Source organism: Kogia breviceps, chromosome 15 (assembly GCF_026419965.1).
Source record: "Kogia breviceps isolate mKogBre1 chromosome 15, mKogBre1 haplotype 1, whole genome shotgun sequence".
Taxonomy (NCBI): Eukaryota; Metazoa; Chordata; class Mammalia; order Artiodactyla; family Physeteridae; genus Kogia; species Kogia breviceps.
In genome coordinates this window covers 72,325,370-72,346,836 of record NC_081324.1, presented here as the reverse complement: position 1 = coordinate 72,346,836, position 21,467 = coordinate 72,325,370, and the positions used below count along the sequence as shown (strand labels likewise).

Below are 21,467 nucleotides of genomic sequence, written 5' to 3'. Positions count from 1 at the left end.
TACACTTGGCCCTGGGTTTTTTATCCATGCCCTTCTTAGGACCTGGGCAGGCCCTCTCTCCCCATCCTTTTGACATTCTGTCCTTCAGTTTCCCATGAGCTTCCTGGTTTGAAGCACAGGCTTGGCAGCCCAACAGACATGAGTTCAGATCAACGTGGCCTCACGTGAATATACCTATTGTGTAAAAATCAGCACAATGTTGCATTAAGAAACCTCAAGAATAACTCTCATGAATGAAGCTGAGATTATAATACTTGATAATTGCAGCAGCTAACATTTATTAAGATCTTACTATGCACCCCATGCATTAGCAGTTATTCAGTCTTTACAATAATTCTGTAAGGTAGGTCTCACAATTGTCCCCATTGTACAGATGAGGAAGCTGAGGCTTAGAAGGTGCAGTGATGCCATAGGGAATAGCAGAACCAGAACTGAAGCAGATTATGGAATTCCACTTTCTTAAGCAAGTTCTGTGCACATTCTACCGACACTGTCTTGGAAGAACAAAGATTTATTTGAAATTCAGTCATCAGTTGTGTATCACATTAGCCATGACATTGCAAAAATGTTGGTTGTTGTAGACAGAGTTACTAGTATTACCAGTGGCTCTTCCCTGAGTTAATGTTGACTGAGTTGAGGTGAAAACAATATTCACATGATCCATGTATTGGGATAAGAATATTTTAAACACACACACACACACATATATGTAGCTAACACATATATACAGGTATATATTACACAGATATATGTAGGTACATATATTGGTTTCCTTATTTATTGGAAATACATAACTGTGTATGAAGATAGTGTTTTAAGTTACTGGAGAAATTTCTTTATTTGTAGTAAAAGAATAACTTCAGTATTCGAGTCAAGCCTCAAATGAAGAAATCTGTAATTTAATAAATATTTAGAAGATTTTTTTTTTTTTTTTTTGTGGTATGCGGGCCTCACTGTTGTGGCCTCTCCCTTGCGGAGCACAGGCTCCGGACGCGCAGGCTCAGCGGCCATGGCTCACGGGCCCAGCCGCTCCGCGGCATGTGGGATCTTCCCAGACCGGGGCACGAACCCATGTCCCCTGCATCGGCAGGCGGATTCTCAACCACTGCGCCACCAGGGAAGCCCTAGAAGATATTTTATACTATTGTATGCCTCTCCCCCACCCCGTTTAATAACCTAAAAGATAAATCCATTTCTATATTTGTCCAGGTCCCAGTCATTCAATAAGTATTATCAAGAACCTACTATGTGATCTGAATACTTGGAAACACTTGGGATATGTTAGTGTGTAAAGCAAAGATCCCTGCCCGTGGGGACTTTGCACTTCAGTTGCGGGAGACCGAAAATAAACGTGGTGAATAAGTGAAAGTTAGGTTGGAAGGTGGTGAGCTCTGTAGTAAAAAGAAAAAGTAGAACTGGGTAAAAGGGCCACGAGTGCAGGTTCTAGTAGTTTGTTAGAAGTGAAGGGATGGGGAGGGCGGGAGCCAAGCAGTGGGCCCTCGGGGAACAGAATCTGAGGCAGAGGGGGCAGCAGTGCAGAGGCCCTGGGGTGGAAGCTTGGCTGTGGCCGGGGTGGTGGCCAGGACGGCAGCAGAACGCGAGGCGGAGCAGGAGGAAAGCCCTGGCTGGTGGGGCTCTGGGGAGGCTGTGCTCTGACTTAGGTTTTAAATCCTAATGTCTAAATGTGCTGATTTTCAAGACATAATCCTGTACTGTTTATTACTTTAATCTGAAAGCTAGGTATTTGGCAGGACAATGGGTTATTTTTAATTTTTTTTGGTGGTACGCAGGCCTCTCACTGTTGTGGCCCCTCCCGTTGCGGAGCACAGGCTCCGGACGCGCAGGCTCAGCGGCCATGGCTCACGGGCCCAGCCACTCCGCGGCATGTGGGATCTTCCCGGACCGGGGCACAAACCCGTGTCCCCTGCATCGGCAGGCGGACTCGCAACCACCGCGCCACCAGGGAAGCCCCAATGGGTTATTTTGATGAAATGTTATTTCTGTGTACCTGTACCTGTATATACACATTTTGCATTTGTGATGAGGAAAGACAGTAAACTTATTTTCTTTTTTAGATATAAAGTCATGAAGAACTGGGGTGTTATAGGTGGAATTGCCGCTGCGCTCGCAGCAGGAATATACGTTATCTGGGGTCCCATTACAGAAAGAAAGAAGCGTAGAAAAGGTAAGAATGAAGCCTTTGGATCATGGTCTATAGACTGGACCCAAACTCTTCTTGTTTAAAAACAGTACCAAAGGGGAGGACATTTGGTTCTCTTGTATCTTCAATTTTGTCAATCGTACTTTCTTTTAAACAGAAGTTAATTTTAATGACTCGTTATTTTATACCCCATAGTAAAAAGATTTATATTTCACCCCCATTAAGGTCATGAGTTTGAGACGTGCTTCGTAATGAAAAATTTCAAGTGGCTTAATTGTCTTAAGTGTTCTCATTGCTATGGCCATTGTGTTTTTCGGTTGTACAGCTGCCTAACTGTGTGACGCCTTTGTGCTTTCACTGAATAGCTGCTAGTCACTGGTAAATGTTTCAAGTTCGTTTCTTCACTAACACAAAAATCTATCTCCTTATTTTTAAAAAATGCCCCCCTTTGTCAACGTTGCTCTACTTATACTGATTGAAATTCAGCCAAAATAAATAAATACATAAAAGGGACAGGTGTGGCAAAATGTTGATCCCTATTAAACCTGGCTATGGTGGTAACTGGGGTTCATTAGATATCTACTCTTCTTTTGTGCATGTTTGAGAACTCTCATAATCATAAGGTTTTTTGGTTTGTTTTTGTTTTTTAATTTCAGCGGAAGAGGGAAGTATGTCAGATTTTGTTGATCTCTTTGCAGAAGGACTGATCAGAATGGCAGCAGTGGTGTCTTTCCCACTGATTATAAGAACAAAATCATTGTCCTGGGGAACAAGAACAGAACAATTGTTTCCTTCTGTTGTGAGAAACATTGCTTTCTTAACAAAGAAGAGGGAGAGAGTGAGGGAGAGAAAGAGGGAGAGAGGGGTTACTAAGTGTTTGTGAACATTCAGTGGAAGCCAGGCTGTGCCAGACGCGCTGGTGCATTTCAGTCGTCCTCCGTGGCCCGGACTTGTCCCTCTGCGGCTTGTGGTCTCCTGAAGGGACGGCAGTAGGACTGGGCCTCGGCCAGGACAGGATGCCCGGCCCCCTGCTCTCTGTGCACGGGGACTTTCTGAGGTAGGGGTTCTCAATCCAAGGCCACGGTGCAGGAGTTCTGGGTCCCAAATGGGAGAAGAAAAAGGAGATGGTCCGACGTGATGTGCTGTTCTCCTGTTCCCCCCGCTTTTGTAGGGCTTGTGCCTGGCCTTGTCAACTTGGGGAACACCTGCTTCATGAACTCCCTGCTGCAAGGCCTATCTGCCTGCCCCACCTTCATCAAGTGGCTGGAAGAGTTCACCACCCAGTACACCAGGGACCAGAAGGAGTCCCCCCAACACCAGTACTTGTCCTTGACACTGCTGCATCTCTTGAAAGGTACCTACCTGGCAATGTAAAGGGCGTGGTGTGCATTTTCAAAGCAGCAGCCCAGATGGCAGGCAAAAGGTTCATAGCCTTTATGTAGCCAAAGATCATACATATCATTATGATAAAAGCACTAAGGGCCCAATAGACAGAGACAGGTATTTTCTTCTTAAAGCTGTAATCGTTTATTTTAAAAATTGTCAGTTTAGTAACAGCTTTTTAGGGAAGGAGAAAAATCCACTTCCATTTAAGCATTTTGACTGTAAGAAGTACTCTGGTTTCACAAACATCAAAGTTTAAAAACAAAAAGTGTCTTAGCCTAGGAAATAAGGTAATTCACAAAAGAAATAATACAAATTGTATTGAGATAGATACAGAATGCATCTTACAAACAAAGTAAGCAATTTGGCCATCATCAAAGAAATATAAGTAACATAATAGTGGGGTACCATTTTTTGGCCTGTCAGCAAAGATTGGAAAATCCGCAATCCTGACCAGCTGTTGGGTGACACGTTCATAAATGCTGGTAGTGGTGTAACTTGGGGCAGCCTTTCTGGAAAACAGTGGAACCACACAGTAATAGCTTGCAAAATGTTCAGTACCATTTGACCAAGTAATTGGTGGACCTCGATTTACACTAGCCTGCAGTGGAGTTCTCAGGGCAAACAAGTGTGGGAATGGCCCAATACTGGCCCCGAGCCTGGAGAGTCACAGCGTACACGGGCTTGGTGAAGGTTTTAAGAAGCCACCAATCTAACTTCATTTTGAAACCACTTTTTTTTGACTGGAGAGCTGGGTTTTCTCTTGTAGCATCTGGACAACCCCACACGCAGATAACAAAATCTGCAGATGCTCAAGTCCCTTATATGAAATGGTGTAGTGTTTGCATATAACCTACATACATCCTCCCAGTTCAAGTTTTGCTTTGGGGAACTTTCTGGAATTTGTTTTCCTGAGTATTTTCTTTTTTGGGGGGCTGCGCTGTGCAGCAGGATCTTAGTTCCCCAACTAGGGATTGAACCTGGGCCCCTGGCAGTGGAAGCGCGGAGTCTTAACCACTGGACCGCCAGGGAATTCCCTTCCTGAGTGTTTTCAATCCTTGGTTGAATCTGAGGCTGCTGAACCAGTGGGTATGGATGGCCGACTATATGTGCAAAGATCTCCCACACCTAGTGGTAACGGGGGGGAAAAGGAAAGAATACGGTTATCCAGCAGTAGAATGATTAAGCAGTCAATGGAATGTTGCATAGCCATTAAGAATCATCTTTATGAAATGTTTTTGTTTTGTTTTGTTTTTGGGAGAGGTCATAGGCTATCCTATTAAGTTTGAAAGAGTGGTTTACGAAATATGGTATAATTTTACTTCAGCCAAAGCAAAAATTTCCACAGATTAAGGCTGGACAGAAAAAGCCAAAATGTTAGCCGTAGCTATTTTGGCATGGTGCAGGTGACAGTTTAAAAACATGAAAAAAAAAAAAACTTTCAATAATAAGCTTGTATTACTCACATTGTCAGAAAAAAAAATTGGATTTTAAAAACACTCAGCTAAATATTGCTTCGCTGAGGTATGATCTCAGCTTGACACAGAAACCGTTATGAAAAGTAAGTTCTGCTCTTCTGTATAAGAGGCAGCTTGAAAAAAAAAAAGGCAACTTGAAAATAATTTCTTTCACTGCCTTGTTAAAAAAAAAACAAAACATCCCAAAGACTGTGTGAAGAACTGACACGTCCACATAGGTGTCATAATGTAGGGTTAGGTGTTGTCCTCCCATTATATCCTTCCTTCTCTGCTTCTGCTTCTCAGTGTCTTTTATTTTGGTTTTTAGAAATAGTTTTTAATTATATAAATAATTCATGAGTAAATTCTTCTCATTAAAAAATTAAAGCATTACAGATAAGGCTAAAATTCCCTTTATCACTACCCCAGTCCCACTCCCTTCCTTCCTTCCTAAAAGTAAAAGATAAGTGTAGCCTTCCAGACCATTTTCTGTGCGTTTAACTATGTTTCTAAGTACCCACAGAAATGATATATTGTTTTATTTGTTCTTTCATGACCAAATAACATGATATGTATTAGAAAAATGGCCCTTTCATTACTTGTAGCTCTACCTTATTCATCGTTTTTTTTTTCTTTTTGTGAGTTTACTGGTCTCATGAATTTTGTCTTCTGTGAACTGCCAGCTCATATCCTTTGCCCATTTTAAAAAACTGAGGTAAAGGGGCTTCCCTGGTGGCGCAGTGGTTAAGAATCTGCCTGCCAATGCAGGGGACACGGGTTTGAGCCCTGGTCTGGGAAGATCCCGCATGCCGCAGAGCAACTAAGCCCGTGCGCCACAACTACTGAAGCCCGCGCTCCACAACAAGAGAAGCCACTGCAATGAGAAGCCCGCACACCTCAACAAAGAGTAGCCCCCGCTCGCTGCAACTAGAGAAAGCCCGTGTGCAGAAACAAAGGCCACACGCAGCCAAAAATAAATAAATAAATAAATTTTTTAAAATTGAGGTAAAATATTCATAATGTAAAATTTACCACCATAACCATTTTCAAGTAAACAGTTCTGTAGTATTAAGTATATTCACATTGTTGTGCAACCATGACCGCCATTCATCTCCAGAAAGTTTGCATCTTCCCATGTTGCAACTCTGTATCCATTAAACAATAAGTTCCCATTTTCCACTACCCCCAGACCCTGGTAACTACTGTTCTATTTTCTGTCTCTATGAGTTTGACTATGTACCATATTTAAGTGGAATCATACAATATTTGTCCTTTTATGTCTGGTTTGTTTCACTTAGCATAATGTCCTTGAGGTTCATCCACATTGTAGCATGTGTCAGAATTTCATTCCTTTTTAAGGCTGAATATGAGTAATATTCCACTGTGTGTGTATATACACACTACATTTTGTTTATCCATTTATAGGTCAGTGGATGTTTGGGTTGTTTCCACCTTTTGGCCATTGTGAATAATGCTGCTGTGGAGACTGGTGTACAGATATCTGTTCAAGCCCGTGCTTTTAATTTTGGGGGGTATAGACCCAGAAGTGGAATTGCTGGATCAAATGGTAATTCTGTTTACTGTTTTGAGGAGTCACCATACTGCTTTCCATAGCAGCTTTGGCATTTTACATTCCCACCAGCAGTGCACAAATGTTCCACTTCTCCACATCCTCACCAGCACTTGTTATTGTCTGTCTTTCTGATGGGTATGAAAGTGATATCTCATTGTGGTCTTGATTTGCATTTCCCTAATCATAGGTTATGTTGAGCATCTTCTCATGTGTTTATTGGCCATTTCTAGGGGTTTTTTGTGTTGTTTTTTTTTTATGAAACGTCTATTCAGATCTTTTGTCCATTTTTTAATTTGGTTTTCTATATTTTTGTTGTTGTTGAGTTTTAGGAGTTCCTTATATATTTTGGATCTCAAGCTCTTATCCAGCGTGTGATTTACACACATCACGCACCTGTACAGCTGCAGAGCATCCATAATCGCAGAATATCCCGGTTTACTTAGCCGTTTGCTTCCGGTGCCTTGTCTACGTAAACAGGCCGCAGTGAACATCCTTGTACGTGCCCATCATGCACATAGGCACCTCTTTCCCTGGGGTAGATCTTGAGAAAGTCATACTGCTGGATGGTAGGATATGAAAATTAGGAGACATTGCCACACAGCATTGTAGGCAAAATTGGGCTGAAGGGAACATTCACATTTTCCTTGGGAGGGTGAAAGCTAACAGAAGGGCTGCCGGGGAATGTAGGAGGAAGAAGGAAGGAACAGTACCTCTCCTGACACGTCTCCTTCGTACTGGAGGGTAAAGGCCTGACCTCAGGGTTTATTTGCACTGATAACTGGCTACTGGCTGCCAACGCTGCTGTTTCTTCACCACAGGTCACCACCCACGGCGCCAGCCATGTTCTGACAGGGGTGGCGTTGGCAATGCTCAGACCCTCCAGGGTCAGAGTCTGAAGTATTCAGAGCTATCTCTCAAGTTCACTGACTGCAAGTCAAGGAGGAGAAACACGCTGGCTTAGTTTATCTGGAGAATCACTGAACTCCCAGAAACTGCACTGAGAGGGCAGGCTCCTGTATTTTTATCTCCTCTGCACTAGCGGTACTGGCCCAGTGTGATATACTGGTCCATAATAATATGCTATGGCATGGGAGATGGTCAAGATCAGGAGTCAACGAACTATGGCCCTTGGGCCAAATTTGTCCTACCGCCTGTTTTCTGGGTTTTTTTTTTTTTTTTTTTTTGCGGGCCTCTCACTGTTGTGGCCTCTCCCGTTGCGGAGCACAGGCTCCGGACGCGCAGGCCCAGCGGCCATGGCTCACGGGCTTAGTTGCTCCGCGGCATGTGGGATCTTCCCGGACCAGGGCACGAACCCGTGTCTCCTGCATCGGCAGGCGGATTCTCAACCACTGCGCCACCAGGGAAGCCCGGGTTTTGTTTTTTAAATAGATTTATTTATTTATTTATTTTTGGCTGCATTGGGCCTTTTTGGCTGCGCGTGGGCTTTCTATAGTTGCGGCGAGAGGGGGCTACTCTTCGTTGCGGTACGCGGGCTTCTCGTTGCAGTGGCTTTTCTTGTAGTGCAGCACAGGCTCTAGGTGCGCAGACTTCAGTAGTTGTGGTGCACGGGCTTAGTTGCTCCGTGGCATGTGGGATCTTCCCGGACCACGGCTCGAACCCATTTCCCCTGCATTGGCAGGTGGATTCTTAACCACCGCACCACCAGGGAAGTCCCACCGCCTGTTTTTGTGAATAAAGTTTTATTGAAACACAGCCATGGCCGTTTGTTTACATATTATCTATGTAATATGTAATATTACATATTATTTATCTGTCATCTATGGCTGCTTTTTGTGCTACATTGGCAGAGATGAGTAGTTGCTACAGACACCTGCAAAGCCTAAAATGTTCACTAGTTGACCCCTTACAGAAAAAGTTTGCCAACCCCCATCTAGATGTAATTGTAATATGAATTCATAAGCCCATCAGACTTTTATTTTTGTCTGTTAGGCTTGATTCTACCTTGATTGAAAAGTAAACCACTCAGAAGACCGTTTCAGGCTGCCTCATAGAGCTTGGTGCTTTGCGGTGATAATCAGAAACTCAAATGCAGACAAATCCAAGAGAAGGCCTTATGGCCACAGGAGAGAGTCCTGTGGAGAGGGGTTAGGGAAGTGAGTGTAGGGTTGGACCAGATGGTTGTTTAAAGGCCCTCCTGTCCCTCAGAGTTGTGAGTTAAAATCATTTTATTCACTACAAATCTTGCAACAGAAAATTTATATTGATGATAGTAATTCAGATATCTGAAAGTCAATTGCTTCATTTAAATGGTGCAGCCTCATGAAAAATTACATTCATGCGACAAACACGAAGTGTCTACTAGTGTACTAAGCATTGGGTAAGGCTACAAGGAAGAATAATGAAAGAGATATAATTCCAAGGTGACTTTTACAGTCCTTACATTTTTTTTTTTTTTAAACATCTTTATTGGAGTATAATTGTTTTACAATAGTGTGTTAGTCCTTACATTTTTACTTCGCTTTGACACGTTGTGCTGTGCAGCTTTTCTGGTTAGCTGTTGTGCTGGTTCACTTAATAACTGGGCTACCTGTTTCGTTCCCAGCTTTATCCTGCCAAGAAGTCACTGATGAAGAGGTCTTGGATGCAAGCTGCTTGTTGGACGTCTTAAGAATGTACAGATGGCAGATCTCTTCGTTTGAAGAGCAGGTGAACACAACATTCAAAGCAGGTTTCCTTGGTGAATCTTTCCCACTATTGAGGTGGGGCCTGAGCTCCAGAAACAGCTGCAGTGCTGCAGCGGGAAGAATAAACGCCAGCATTGACCTTGCAGTTGTCTGACCTGCGTGGACATTTGTGTGACGTTTTAGACAGCCTTAGTGTCCCGAGACCAGATTGTGAACTTTATTCCTGCTCTCGCAATCAGGGGAGAGGGAAGGCTCACAGGATAGGGCATGAGCACACAGCTGCCAAAGAGGGAAAATCTTTTTAGTTCCTGAGTGACTTTGCATTTCAATGGATGGTGGGGACATCTGGGGCCTATTAGAGAGAAGCAGGTGGCTTTACTTTACAGGCTCAGAGGTTCGGGTGAGACTCTTTTTTAGACTATACCTTCATTAAAAAAAAAAAAAAAAAAAAAAAATCAGTCTTCGGAGGCTGGCTTAAAGTGGCCGCAAACCTTGAGCAGCTGTCGTATGCAGTCCCAGGGCACGACTACAGCTTCCTTGTCTTCTTTGGTACTGGCCACCCTCCTCCTCTTCCCCAGAGGACGCGGCTAAGGCGGAGAGAGTCAAGCTCTAGGGAGCAAACATTTCGCTTCTGTTGGTGTACACTTCCGGCGGTCCGTCCCCGCCGCCACATTTCCAGGCTGGCCCCGGCCAGCGTTGGGTTGGCTGCTTCTGCCTCCCCCAGGTAGCCCCTGGACCAGAGCCCCTGGGCTCCCAAAACTGTGGGGCTGAAGCAGGAGGCATGTAAAAACGGAGAAATGAGGCGGGAAGGTTTCCCCTCTCCCCTCTTCTTTAGAGATGATCTCTGTTTCCACTTCCATCTGAAGCCATGTACGTGTTACTTCTTAAACACGACGTTGAGAGTATCCTATACTTTCTTACAGCGCTTCTCGATTAATCCATTATGTGTTGAAATATTTTTCCATTTAGAGAATACTTCTTAAATCCTCCTCTGGTAACTGGAATTATTTAGCTACATTTTACATTTTGCTAAGCTGCGACAGTGACTGAGATTTAGTCCTTAAGAACATCAGATACCTGTCGGCTGAAAAAAAAATGTACAACCTAAAAGTTGAGAATTAGGTTTTATTTGACAGACGTCCTGAGGACTTAAGCCCGGGAGGCAGCCTCTCAGATAGCTCTGAGGGACTGCTCCCAAGAGGTAAGGGAGGAGCAGGATATATCAAGTGTTTGCAAAAACAACAAAAACAGAACATCAGAAGATTACTGTTAATTAAACAAAAAACAGACACCCGAAGTTAATGAATTTAGCATTTTTCTGTGTGAGGGAAGATGCAAGGATCTGAGTTCATTGAAATCATTCCTTCGAGATGCCCCTTAGCTGTCTAGGGCCGGTATCCTGCTTTTCTCCATCTTGAATCCCCTCAGAGGACACAGTAGGGGGCGGCTTGGTGGCCAGCCACGTCCTTTGTTTACTGATATGACAGGCGACATTCTTTGCCCACATTCCTTTTCTAAGTCCTGCTCTTCTGTCAAGGACCCACTTCAGTCCCAGTTGCTCCTGGGGAGTATTTCCAGTGTCTGCCACGGAGCCGCAGAGTGCCGTAGTATGCATGGGAAGGAGAAAGCATGTCTGTCTCTGGTTCTGTTCCTCTTTGAAGGTATCCAGAGCATCTAGCACGGGGCCTTGTCCACACCTTCACTATTAATGATCTGGTCATCCAACCACTTTTCAGTGTCTAAAGCTAGAGCTGTGGGGTGCTTTGGGCCAGGTATGTGAATTATGTGATTGAATCCTCTCCACAGCCCTGTAAGGAGTTACTGTTACTATCCCCATTTTACAGATGAGAACACTGAGGTTCAGAGCAGTCAAGTGACTTGCCCAAAGTCACACAGCTATTTGAGTGACAGAGCCAGGATTCAAGCCAGTCTGGCACTAAAGTGGCTGCTCTTCAGCTCTTCTGCAGTACTGTTCCTTTTCTCAAGGCCAGGTAGTCACATGGCTGATGGTGACAGAAAAGTTTTGGATCTGACTCCATCCTGTCTTGGGATTTTTCTCTGTGGTGAACCCTTGCTCATGCTTCATGGGCTGGCCCAGGTGCCTGGTCTGTCAGACCTCCCCGAGCCTTGCAGGAAGAGATGATCCTCCCTCAGCTCCATGTCCAGGGCTCAGTGGTCATAACAGGGCCATAGCATTGCACTGCTAGATAGTAGCAAGGCTGCCATGTCTGCCCCTGGGTTGTGAGTCCCTGAGGGCAAGAACCTTGCCTTACTTACCTTTGACTCTCCATCACTCTCTCGCCAACTGCTGGTCATAGCCTCAGAGGGGATTCATTTATACGTGCAACAAATGCTTATTGAATGCCAGCCTCGGGAAGGGCCTGCTGAGGGCACTGGGTGGTAGCAGCAAGCCTGACTTGCAGGGGCCCTGTGCTCCAGGAGCACGCGGTGTAGTGAGGGTGGGGCTGCAGACCATCCACAGGTAACTTTAACGTGTGCTGAGAAGGTGATGTGAGAAAGTGTGGGGAGGACAGGCGGTGAGAGGAAAGCAGCAGGAGGGCTCCTTTAGAGGGGGCGACTTCTCTAGAGACCTGAGGTTTCAGCCGAGACCTGGAGTCTAAAGAGGAGCCAGGCCCGGGGTGCTGTGGGCGCAGTGTGCCAGCCGGAGGAGCAAAGCCGGGGCAAAAGCCTCGAGCAGCTGCAAGGACACAGGGTTGAGAAGGGCAGGAAGGGCAGGGCAAGCAGTGGAGGAGGGGGGGCTGTGAGGAGTGCAGGGCCTGGGAGGCCGAGGGCTGGAGCTGGGCTTCTGCTCTGCGCGCAGGGGGAACCACTCGGAGCTTTGGCAGGGGACTGCTTTGGCCCGACCTGACATGTGAACAGGAGCACGCCGGCCTCTGTGTACAGGAGGGGTGCAGCGGGGCAGGAAGGGAACAGAGAGGAAAGCTGGGCGGCCGTGCAGACACCCAGGCCGGGGAGGGTCCGGCTCAGGCTGGGGCTGAGGCAGGGCAGGTGGAGAGACCTCAGGGATTCAGCGGGTGTTTTGGAGGGAGAGTCTGCGGGGCCGCTGCTGAATGGCCAGGGGTGAGGTTAGGTCAGGGAGGGCTGGCGACGGAGGGTTCCCTGAGGAGCTCTGAAGGATGAGAGAGAGGCGGCCACGTGAAGACACGGGCGTGGGAAAGACCCAGGCCTGAGGTGGGAGCCGGCTTGGCGCATTCAGGGAGGAAGAGGAGGCCAGGAGCTGCGGTGCGCGAGGGGGTAGGGTTGTAGGGCCGGGGCGTGTCAGGGCTGGCCAGCCAGCTGAGAAGGGAGCCATTCACTGCAGCAGTGGAGGCCATCGGGAGGTTGAGAGCAGAAACGTCATTTGCCTTTAGAAACAGATCGCTCTGGCGACTGTGGACAGAACCCAGAGTGGCAGCCCAGGGAGTGCCAGCTGCATCAGAGCTCAGGGGGGAGGGGCTGCTCATCCCAGGAGAGTCAGGGTGGCTTTGGCTTTTGGGAAGAGGGGAGTTTGAGTTGATCCTTAAAAAGTAGTCCCCTGCCACAGGAGGCAGCAATTCTGCTTCTGGGTGTACGCCCGAAAGAGCTGAAAGCAGGGACTCAGATATTTGTGTAGCCCGGTTCACAGCATTCACGACAGCTGAAAGGCAGAAGCAGCTCACCCGCCCATCGATGGCTGATGGATAAGCAAGATGTGATAGGTGTACAGAGTGGAGTATTACTCAGCCTTTAAAAGGAAGGAAACTCTGTGCTACATCATAGATGAATCGGCATATTGCGCTAAGTGAAACAAGTCAGTCACAAAAGAACAAATACTGTGTGATTCCACTTATGTGAGGATAAGCGGAATACACAGACAACAGAGTAGAACGGTGGGTGCTGAGGGGTGCGGGGGATTGGGGAGTTAGTGTTTAGTGCGCGTGGAGTTTCCATCTGTTAAGATGAAAAAGGTTCCGAAGATGGACGGTGGTGATGGTAGCAGAACAATGTGAATGCGATTAATGACAGTGAGCTGTACACTTAAAAAGCTTAAATTGGATGAGTGTTTTACCGCAATGAAAACAAAACAGGAGTCAGGTAGAGCAGAGGTCAGAGAGCCATGTCAGTAAAGCTGAAACAGGCTCAGAGATGGCTCAGATCAGCGTGAAGCCTGCCCACCCAGCATTCGTTCCTTCTCTCTCCCCTTGGGCCTCTCAGTTGAGGGCCTTTACTGCTGAAGATGTCTAGGGTGTAACCATTTCCATTGAACGCCCTGGGCCTTGAGAAGGTGGAAAGCAAATTCTGCCCACCTTAGCCATTGGGGGTCTTCCTGGTGGTCCACACAGGGGTGGTTCTGACGTTGCCGCGACCTCTTCGGGCCACTCTGAAGAATGCTTTGCCCTTTGACAGGACGCTCATGAGTTATTCCATGTCATTACCTCGTCTTTGGAGGATGAGCGGGACCACCAGCCCCGGGTCACACATCTGTTTGATGTGCATTCCCTAGAGGTAAACCGTTAACACTCTGAGTACAAGGAATGCGGTCTGTGCGTGTTGAACAGGAACAGGGAATACCCATGTAATTTTCGTGTAACTTTAAACTCAAAAGTAAGATTCGACAAAAACCCAGTAGTGGGAGTGAGGCTGGGGGAGGGTCTTACACGTCACACTTGGCAGTGACTTTGGTTAGGGACGTCAGGCTCTTAAAAACGATTCCCTGCTGCAATTTGTGTTGGGCTTGAGATGAAAGAATGTATTTCCCCCCCTATTTAACATTAGGAGAACAAGGAGCCACAGGAATGCTAAATGAATCTTATTTCTCTGGCGCATTATAAATGTTAGGGAGTTGATAAGTTAATTAGTAAAAAGGGGGGGAATATTCTGGAGAGGCAGTATGTTCAATTGCATTTGGTGAAGGAACAGGTACAGAAACCAACCAGAGAGCCTAATTAAGGCCCCTTTTAGGAAGCTTGGTTTCAAGTTGATTTTGAGGGACTTCCCTGGTGGTCCAGTGGTTAAGCCTCCGTGCTTCTAAGGCAGAGAGGGCTTGGGTTCGATCCCTGGTCGGGGAGCTAAGATCCCACGTGCCGAGCGGCATGGCCCAAAAGTAAAGAAACATATAAATAAGTAAAGTTGATTTTGAACTGTGCAGTCCGCGCAGAAACTTGTGAGATTTAGGAGTGGGGGGAGGGTGGGTGGGTGATCAGAGAGATTGCGGTCGGGTTTTCAGCCTCTCTCTTTTCCGTCCTCTGCAGCAGCAGTCAGAAATGACTCCCAGACAGGCCACCTGCCACACCAGAGGTAGTCATTTTCCGTTGGACTGTAACACGTGAGATGCGTACTTTTTAGAAATGACAATAATTTGCTTTATGTTTTCTAAAAATAATGTTTTTTTTCTGGTGACACCCATTCTGACTTGGAGTGTGCGTTTGAAAGGAGCCTGTGTTTTGGGAACAGTTTTAAACTGTCCCCCTGGTGAACATCTCGAATTGTTCCATCACACCCGAGCCCTGCTCAGTTTCCTCTGAACGGACTTATTTCTCCCTCAAACTAGGGTTTTCCTTTACCTTTTTGAATTGGTCCTCTGGTGAACTTAATAAGCTGAAACTGGCGTGTCCTCCGCATTTACACTTTGGCCAAGTGTTCCTGCAAATGATCACTTCCTCCTTAGAAGGAAATTATTGTTTTCTTAACACTTAAAGAAAATGACGTATCAATTCCTTTGCACGCTGGTAGTAATGAGAACAATTCTCTTTTGGGTCCATACCGTGTGCCAGGCACCTTAATATCTCATTTAAGCCTCCCAACAGCTCTATGAAGTTGGCGGTATGGAGGATAGTGGGGTCATAATTATCCCCATTTCCAGCAAACTGAGGCTTACAGGGATGAAGTCTCTGGCTCTGGTCACATGGCTAATAAGCAAAGCCAGGACCCAGCCCAGGCTGGCCTGACTTGGAGCCCGTGGTTCCAACTAGCACACCACGCTGCTGTGTTTATTCGGCTAGCCCCCGCCCTATCCCCCCCCAAAGCTCACGTTTTTCAGAACTTGCTTATTCTGATGATTTCAGAAGTTTATCTCACTTTATGGAATGTTCACCAGTGGTATCATTCTTGTGACATCTCAAACATTGGAAGCAAATGTTTGTAAAAAGACATTATCAAACACTAATTTCTTTTTTAAATGTGGCTGTGCCTATTATATAGAAACCACATTTAAGGACCTGTGTAAATTCTCCTGTGAAGGGAACTGGTTGTCTTTTTGATGGATTTCAATAAGGAAAACTCTTTCAGTTTCCTTTTCAGGAACTTTTTTTTTTTTTTTCCTAAGGAAGGTGTGTCTACCACATACTAAGAAGGGGGGTGAATTTTGAGGTTGGTGCCAGAGGGCTAGAGGTGGCCTATCAAAAGGTGTTCTGTATTCCAGGGTCACCTCATCCCACATCCAACCACTGGAAGTCCCAGCATCCTTTTCATGGAAGACTTACTAGTAACATGGTCTGCAAACACTGTGAGCACCAGGTAAATACAATACCAATACTTGATATTTTCTGGCAAGGTTTTATTTAAGTTAAGCTTCATGAAGGATCCAGAACATGAGGACTGGCATTGGTGTCTGGCTTTTGTGATTTTTCTGGGGTCTGTAGGCTTGGTGGACCGACTGCCCACCCTTGGTCAGTGCTGACATATCAGTTGATTCTCAGATGGCATCTTCTGTACCAAGAGCAGCAGACCCACTGTGATTGGCAGGGTTTTGAGTCCTAAGGTTGGGTCTATACCCGTGGTGAACACAACAGATTCTAGGGCTGGTTTTTTGGGGGGTGTGTGTGTGTGTGGGTGTGTGTGTGTGTTTTGCTTCTGAGATTTTTAATTTTTATTATGCAGAATTTTGAGCATGATGCAAAAATAGAGAATTGTACAACTGTCACCTCAGTCAATTTTAGAATATTTTTCATCACCCACCCCTTGCTCCCGCACACACACAAAAAACCCACCCCTGTACCCATTAGCAGTCATTTCTCATTTCTCCCCACACTCTGTCAGCCCTAGGAAACCGCTAATCTACTTTCTGTCTCTATATAATTTGTCTATTCTGGACGTTTCATATAAATGGAATCATATAATATATGGTGCTTTGAGACCAGCTTCTTTTACTCAGCATAATATTTTCAAGGCTCTTCCACATGTTATAGCCTGTATCAGTACTTCATTCCTGTTTATTACCAAATAATATTCCATTGTATGGATAGACCACATTTTGTTTATCTGTTCATCAGCTGATGGACATTTGGGTTGTTTCCACTTTTGCCTTGTTTCAAATCTTAAGAAACAAATATTTGGTGTTTCATAATTAAGTATGATGTTATCTTTGAGTTTTCATATTCTCCTTTTATCACACTGAGAAAGTTCTTTTCTGTTCCTAGTTTGCTGAGAGTTTTTATCATGACGAATAATTGGATTTTGTCTTGCTTTTTCTACATATATTGAGATGATCTTTTTTTTTCTTTTATTCAGTTAATAAGGTGAATTACAGTGATTGATTTTTCTAATGTTAAACTACCTTTGTGTTCTGGGATAAATTTCATTTTATTGTGATGTCATTCTTTTTAATATATTACTAGATTTGGTTTGCTAACATTTTCTGAAGGCTATTCGTGTTTTATGTTTATGATTTTCTTGTAATGTCTTTCTCAGGTTTTATTATAAGAGTTGTGCTAGCCTTATAAAATAAGCTGGGAAGTATTCCTGCCTCTGTTTCCTCAAGGTCTTTGGGTAATATTGGTATTGCTTTTTCCTTAAGTGTTTGCTAGAATTTGTTTCTTTTTCTTTCTTTAGTTCTATTTTTGCTGAATTTCTTTTGAGACTTTGCTATTAGGCACATACACATGAATTAATTATGATGAGTTGACTCTTATTGTCGTGATAAAATGCCCCTCTTTATCTCTAGTAAGACTCCTTGTCTGCAAGTCTATTTTGTCTGTTTAGTTTCCATCTAGCGTTTCCATGGTATGTCTCTTTCTGTGCTCTTATTTTTGACTATCTTTTGTCTTTGTATTTAAAGTGTGGCTTTTGTAGACAGCATGTAATCGGGTCTTGCCTTCTTATCTAGCTTCCTATCTGCCTTTTAATCAGTGTGTTTAGTCCATTTACATTTAACGTAGGTATTTATAGAGTGGATTTAGGTCTGCTGTATTACCATTTGTTTTCTACTTGTCTCATATAGTTTTTGTTTCTCTGTTCCTCCATTCCTCCCGTCTTTTGGGTTAATTGAATACTTTTTAGTATTCCATTGTAATTCCTCTGTTAGCTTTTTAGCTACACTTTTTTTACATTTGTGTGTGTGTGATTACATCATGCTGTGTTAACTTATCACAGTTTATTTAGAGTTAATATCATATTCCTTTGTGTAAATTGTAGGAACATTATGAAAGTATAGTTCTGTTACCCCATCTTTTGTGCTTTGTCGTATATATTATTTACATCTACATACATCATAAACCCCACGACACTGTCATAAAAATTTTTACTCTAAACAGTTATATGTGTTTAACAGAAATTAAAAGAAAAAAATTTCACATTTACCATTTTCAGTATTCCTCAGTGCTTTCTGTAGATCCAGGTCCATTTGATGTTCTTTTCCCTTCAGTCTAAAAATATTCCTTTAACATTTCTTGCAGGTCTGTTTACAAATTCATTTAGATTTCATTTATATAAAAATGTTTTTGTTTTGCCCTTCTTCTTTTTGAAGACGGGTTTGGCTGTGTATAGAATTTTGGATTGACAGTGATGCTATTGTTTTGGTTTGGTTACATTTATGTACATTTATCCTTTTCACCAACTTTGAACATTTTTTTGGCCACTATTTTTTTCAAAAAAATGTATGCCCTATTCTCGACTTGTTAGTCCATTTGATATCGTCCCACAGGTCACTGAGGCTTGGTTCTTTTTTCTTCAGTCTTTCTCCTCCGTGTCCTTCAATTTAGATAATTTCTATTGACCTATCTTCAAATTTACTGTCTTTCCCATCTTCAATCTGTTTGCTTGCCCAGTGAATTTTTCATTTTAGTTATTGTGCCTTTTAATTATATGTTTCTTTTGGTTCTCTATAATTTCCATTTCTCTGCTGAGATTCTCTGATCTAAATAACTCTCTCTTTCTTTATGTCCTTGAGCATATTTATAATACTCCTTTAGGGTCCTCGTGCTCATTTCACCATCCAGGTCATCACCTCCTCTTCCCTACACACCATGGGTCACACTTGCTTCTTTCTTTGTACTGTATGTCTAGTCATTTTTTAATATTGACACTGTAGTAGAGACTCTGGATTCTGGTATGTCTCTCTGGGAAATAATGAATTCTGTTCTAGCAGGCGGTTGCCTTCGCTGAGCTCAAACTCCAAACCCCCTCTCTTCAACACTGGGCGGCAGAATCTCTGCTCAGTTTTCTCAACCTCCAGCTGCAGCTTCTTGCTGAGTCCCTGGAGTCTCTTCTGTGTCTGTGTGCTTTCAGGATCAGCCATGGAATCAGGCAGGGCTTATACACAGATTTGAGGGCCTATCCTGACTCTTGGCTCCTCACCTTCTGGGATTTCCTCCAGCCTCTGTATCAGCGCTGAGCTCTGTCTTCTGATACCTTAATTCTGTAAGACTGCTGCTTTTTCCCACCCAACACTGAACTGCATGGATTAGGGGGTACCCTCAGGCAAAGAAGCCACACAATGCAAATCTCACCCATGGAGGTCCTGTTTCTCCAAGAATTGACTTCTCCATTTCTGCCTGCTTTTGGTAGCCCTCCAGTTGTTCAAATTGTTTTGTTTTGTTTTGGTCCAGATTTTACAATTGTTATGTCAAGGAGAGTTAGTCTAGCCAACCTACCGTGCCATAATCGAAAGCAGGAACTCTTTTTTTAAAAAAAATAAATTTATTTATTTATGTATTTATTTTTGGCTGTGTTGGGTCTTCGTTGCTGCGCGCGGGCTTTCTCTAGCTGTGGCGAGCGAGGGGCTACTCTTCATTGCGGTGTGCGGGCTTCTCACTGCGGTGGCTTCTCTTGTTGTGCAGCACGGGCTCTAGAGCGCAGGCTCAGTAGTTGTGGCGCATGGGCTTAGTTACTCCACGACCTGTGTGATCTTCCCGGACCAGGGCTCGAACCTGTGTCCCCTGCACTGGCAGGCAGATTCTTAACTACCGCACCACCAGGGAAGTCCAAAAGCAGGAACTCTTAACCCTGTTTTACCATTTGTTGTTTTAGGGCTTTTTTTGCAGTTAATAATATAACATGCACATCTTTCCATATAATCATGTATAGTTCTACCACACTGTTTTTAATATAGTATTCCATTCTATAATATATAGACATGATATAATTTATTTAATCATTCCCTAGAATTTTCACCCATTCACATTTTGCTGTCATAAATGATGCTGTGATAACCACATCCTTGTAGTTATGTTATTCATGGTTATTTCCTTCGGATAAAAATCCCCAAATTGCTGGGTCATGTATGTTATTGTATAGTTTTTCCAAGATACCCTTTAGTATTATTGTAGTTCTTATGTTTACAAGGTTGTTCTTAATAGAATTTGCTTCTAGGTAAGTACATTATGTTTGACTCTGTTACTGTTTGACATGTAAATATTTATATATCTTCCCATCTATAAAGCTTTGAATTGAACCTAAGTCCTTTCTGGTTTTTCTGCAATATGTGTTTCAGAGTCCCGTTCGATTTGATACCTTCGATAGCCTTTCACTAAGTATTCCAGCTGCCACATGGGTATGTACTGATCTGTGATTTACTTGGGGTCTGTTTTGGAGACATCTGAATCTGAAAGGGCTTTGAGACATTTCGTGTAGCTCAGCTACTACACATGACTCAGACACATGGTTGGTTGAACCCATCTTAGTTTTAATATGTGGTACCATGGCCTGTCTTGGGGGGAGAAGGTGGGCATTTTCTCTCTTGCTGCAGACATTTTGGCTTTTTTGAACACACACACACACACACACACACACACATTAATCTCAAATTCAAAGCTATCTACAAGAACATGGAAGCCCATAATTTTCTGCAGTGTTATGTCCTCATACCCATGAATCCATCCATAAGAGCAAATCCAGGATGCTCTGGGCTCCCCGTTTGTTCAGGAAACACCCAGTTGTGTCTGTGAAGCTTCACTGCCTGCCTAAGCAGAATAAAGCTCAGGGCTTCACACTGTTAACAGTTTCAGTCTAGCTCTCCTTGAACTGTAATCATGAATGTTCTTCTTGTGCTGTAGGGTCACCCACTGACCCTGGACCACTGCCTTCACCACTTCATCTCGTCGGAATCCGTGCGGGATGTCGTATGTGACAACTGTACGAAGGTATGGCTTTAACCCCAAGTGCCATTTCCCGAGCCGGCCCACGTGTCCTGATACAGCGCTTCCCACACCGTCGGCCCTGAGCTCTGCCGACTACCCCCAGAGGCTCTCTGCAGCCACAGCCACGTCCATCTAAGTTGCCGAGGAAATTGGCAGCCCACGGACCAAATCTTTTTCCTAGATGAGTTTGGTTTCATCCACAAAGTGTTTAAAGAAAAAAATTTGAATGCCATGCTTTGAGGTGGGACAGGCCCACTCCAATTCACTGCAGTTCCCTCCGCACCTGCCTGTTTCACATCTGCCTCTGGGCAACCTGCCCGACTCCCCCGAGCAATTAAACATCACCCTCTGAATTAAGAGGAACTGTGGGGGCCAGAAATTTTAAAGACACAGAATGAAACAGATGACATGCTAGTGTCAGTTTCAGTGCGGCCTCTTTACTTCTTTTGCCTCCACGGTCACCATTAGTTAATGAGTAAAAGAGTGAAGACGACTCCCTGATAATTGGGCAGCTGAGTTCCTTCAGCAGGTGGACGTCAAGTGCCCAGTGAATGCACTTGTAACGCCAGCCTGGCCCGCAGCTGTCCCCAGGGGTCCTGTTTCAAGAATTTCTGCAGAGGGACCTCCCGAGCGGTCCAGTGGTTAGGACTCTGCCCTTTCATTGCCGAGGGCGTGGGTTCGATCCCCGGGCGGGGAACTAAGATCCTGCAAGCTGTGCGACGCTGCCAAAAAACAAAAAACGAAAAGAATTTCTGCAGAGAGATGTTTCCTTTATTTCAGATAGAAGCAAAAGGGACGCTGAACGGGGAGAAGGTGGAACACCAGAGGACCACGTTTGTCAAACAGTTAAAACTAGGGAAGGTGAGCCCATGCCGCGTGCCTGGCCGGCTCTGCTCCCGAGGGGCCCCCGGGTCC

General features: G+C 44.6%; 1 protein-coding gene across 9 annotated transcripts in view; it reads left to right on the top strand.

Moving 5' to 3' along the window:
* USP30 (ubiquitin specific peptidase 30) overlaps window positions 1–21,467 on the top strand; it is a 30,307-nt gene that overhangs the window by 1,328 nt on the left and 7,512 nt on the right. The window contains exons 2-10 of one of the 9 annotated variants that reach the window (XM_059040303.2): window positions 2,076–2,185; window positions 3,333–3,515; window positions 9,138–9,241; window positions 13,606–13,704; window positions 14,454–14,496; window positions 15,620–15,714; window positions 19,907–19,966; window positions 20,469–20,555; window positions 21,333–21,413. In XM_059040303.2, the coding sequence (XP_058896286.1) occupies window positions 2,076–2,185; window positions 3,333–3,515; window positions 9,138–9,241; window positions 13,606–13,704; window positions 14,454–14,496; window positions 15,620–15,714; window positions 19,907–19,966; window positions 20,469–20,555; window positions 21,333–21,413 (862 nt within the window). Of the gene's footprint in view, window positions 1–2,075; window positions 2,186–3,332; window positions 3,516–9,137; window positions 9,242–13,605; window positions 13,705–14,450; window positions 14,497–15,619; window positions 15,715–19,906; window positions 19,967–20,468; window positions 20,556–21,332; window positions 21,414–21,467 lie in introns of all 9 variants that reach the window. The other 8 variants (XM_059040302.2, XM_059040305.2, XM_067015178.1 and 5 more) reach the window with 8 other exon arrangements.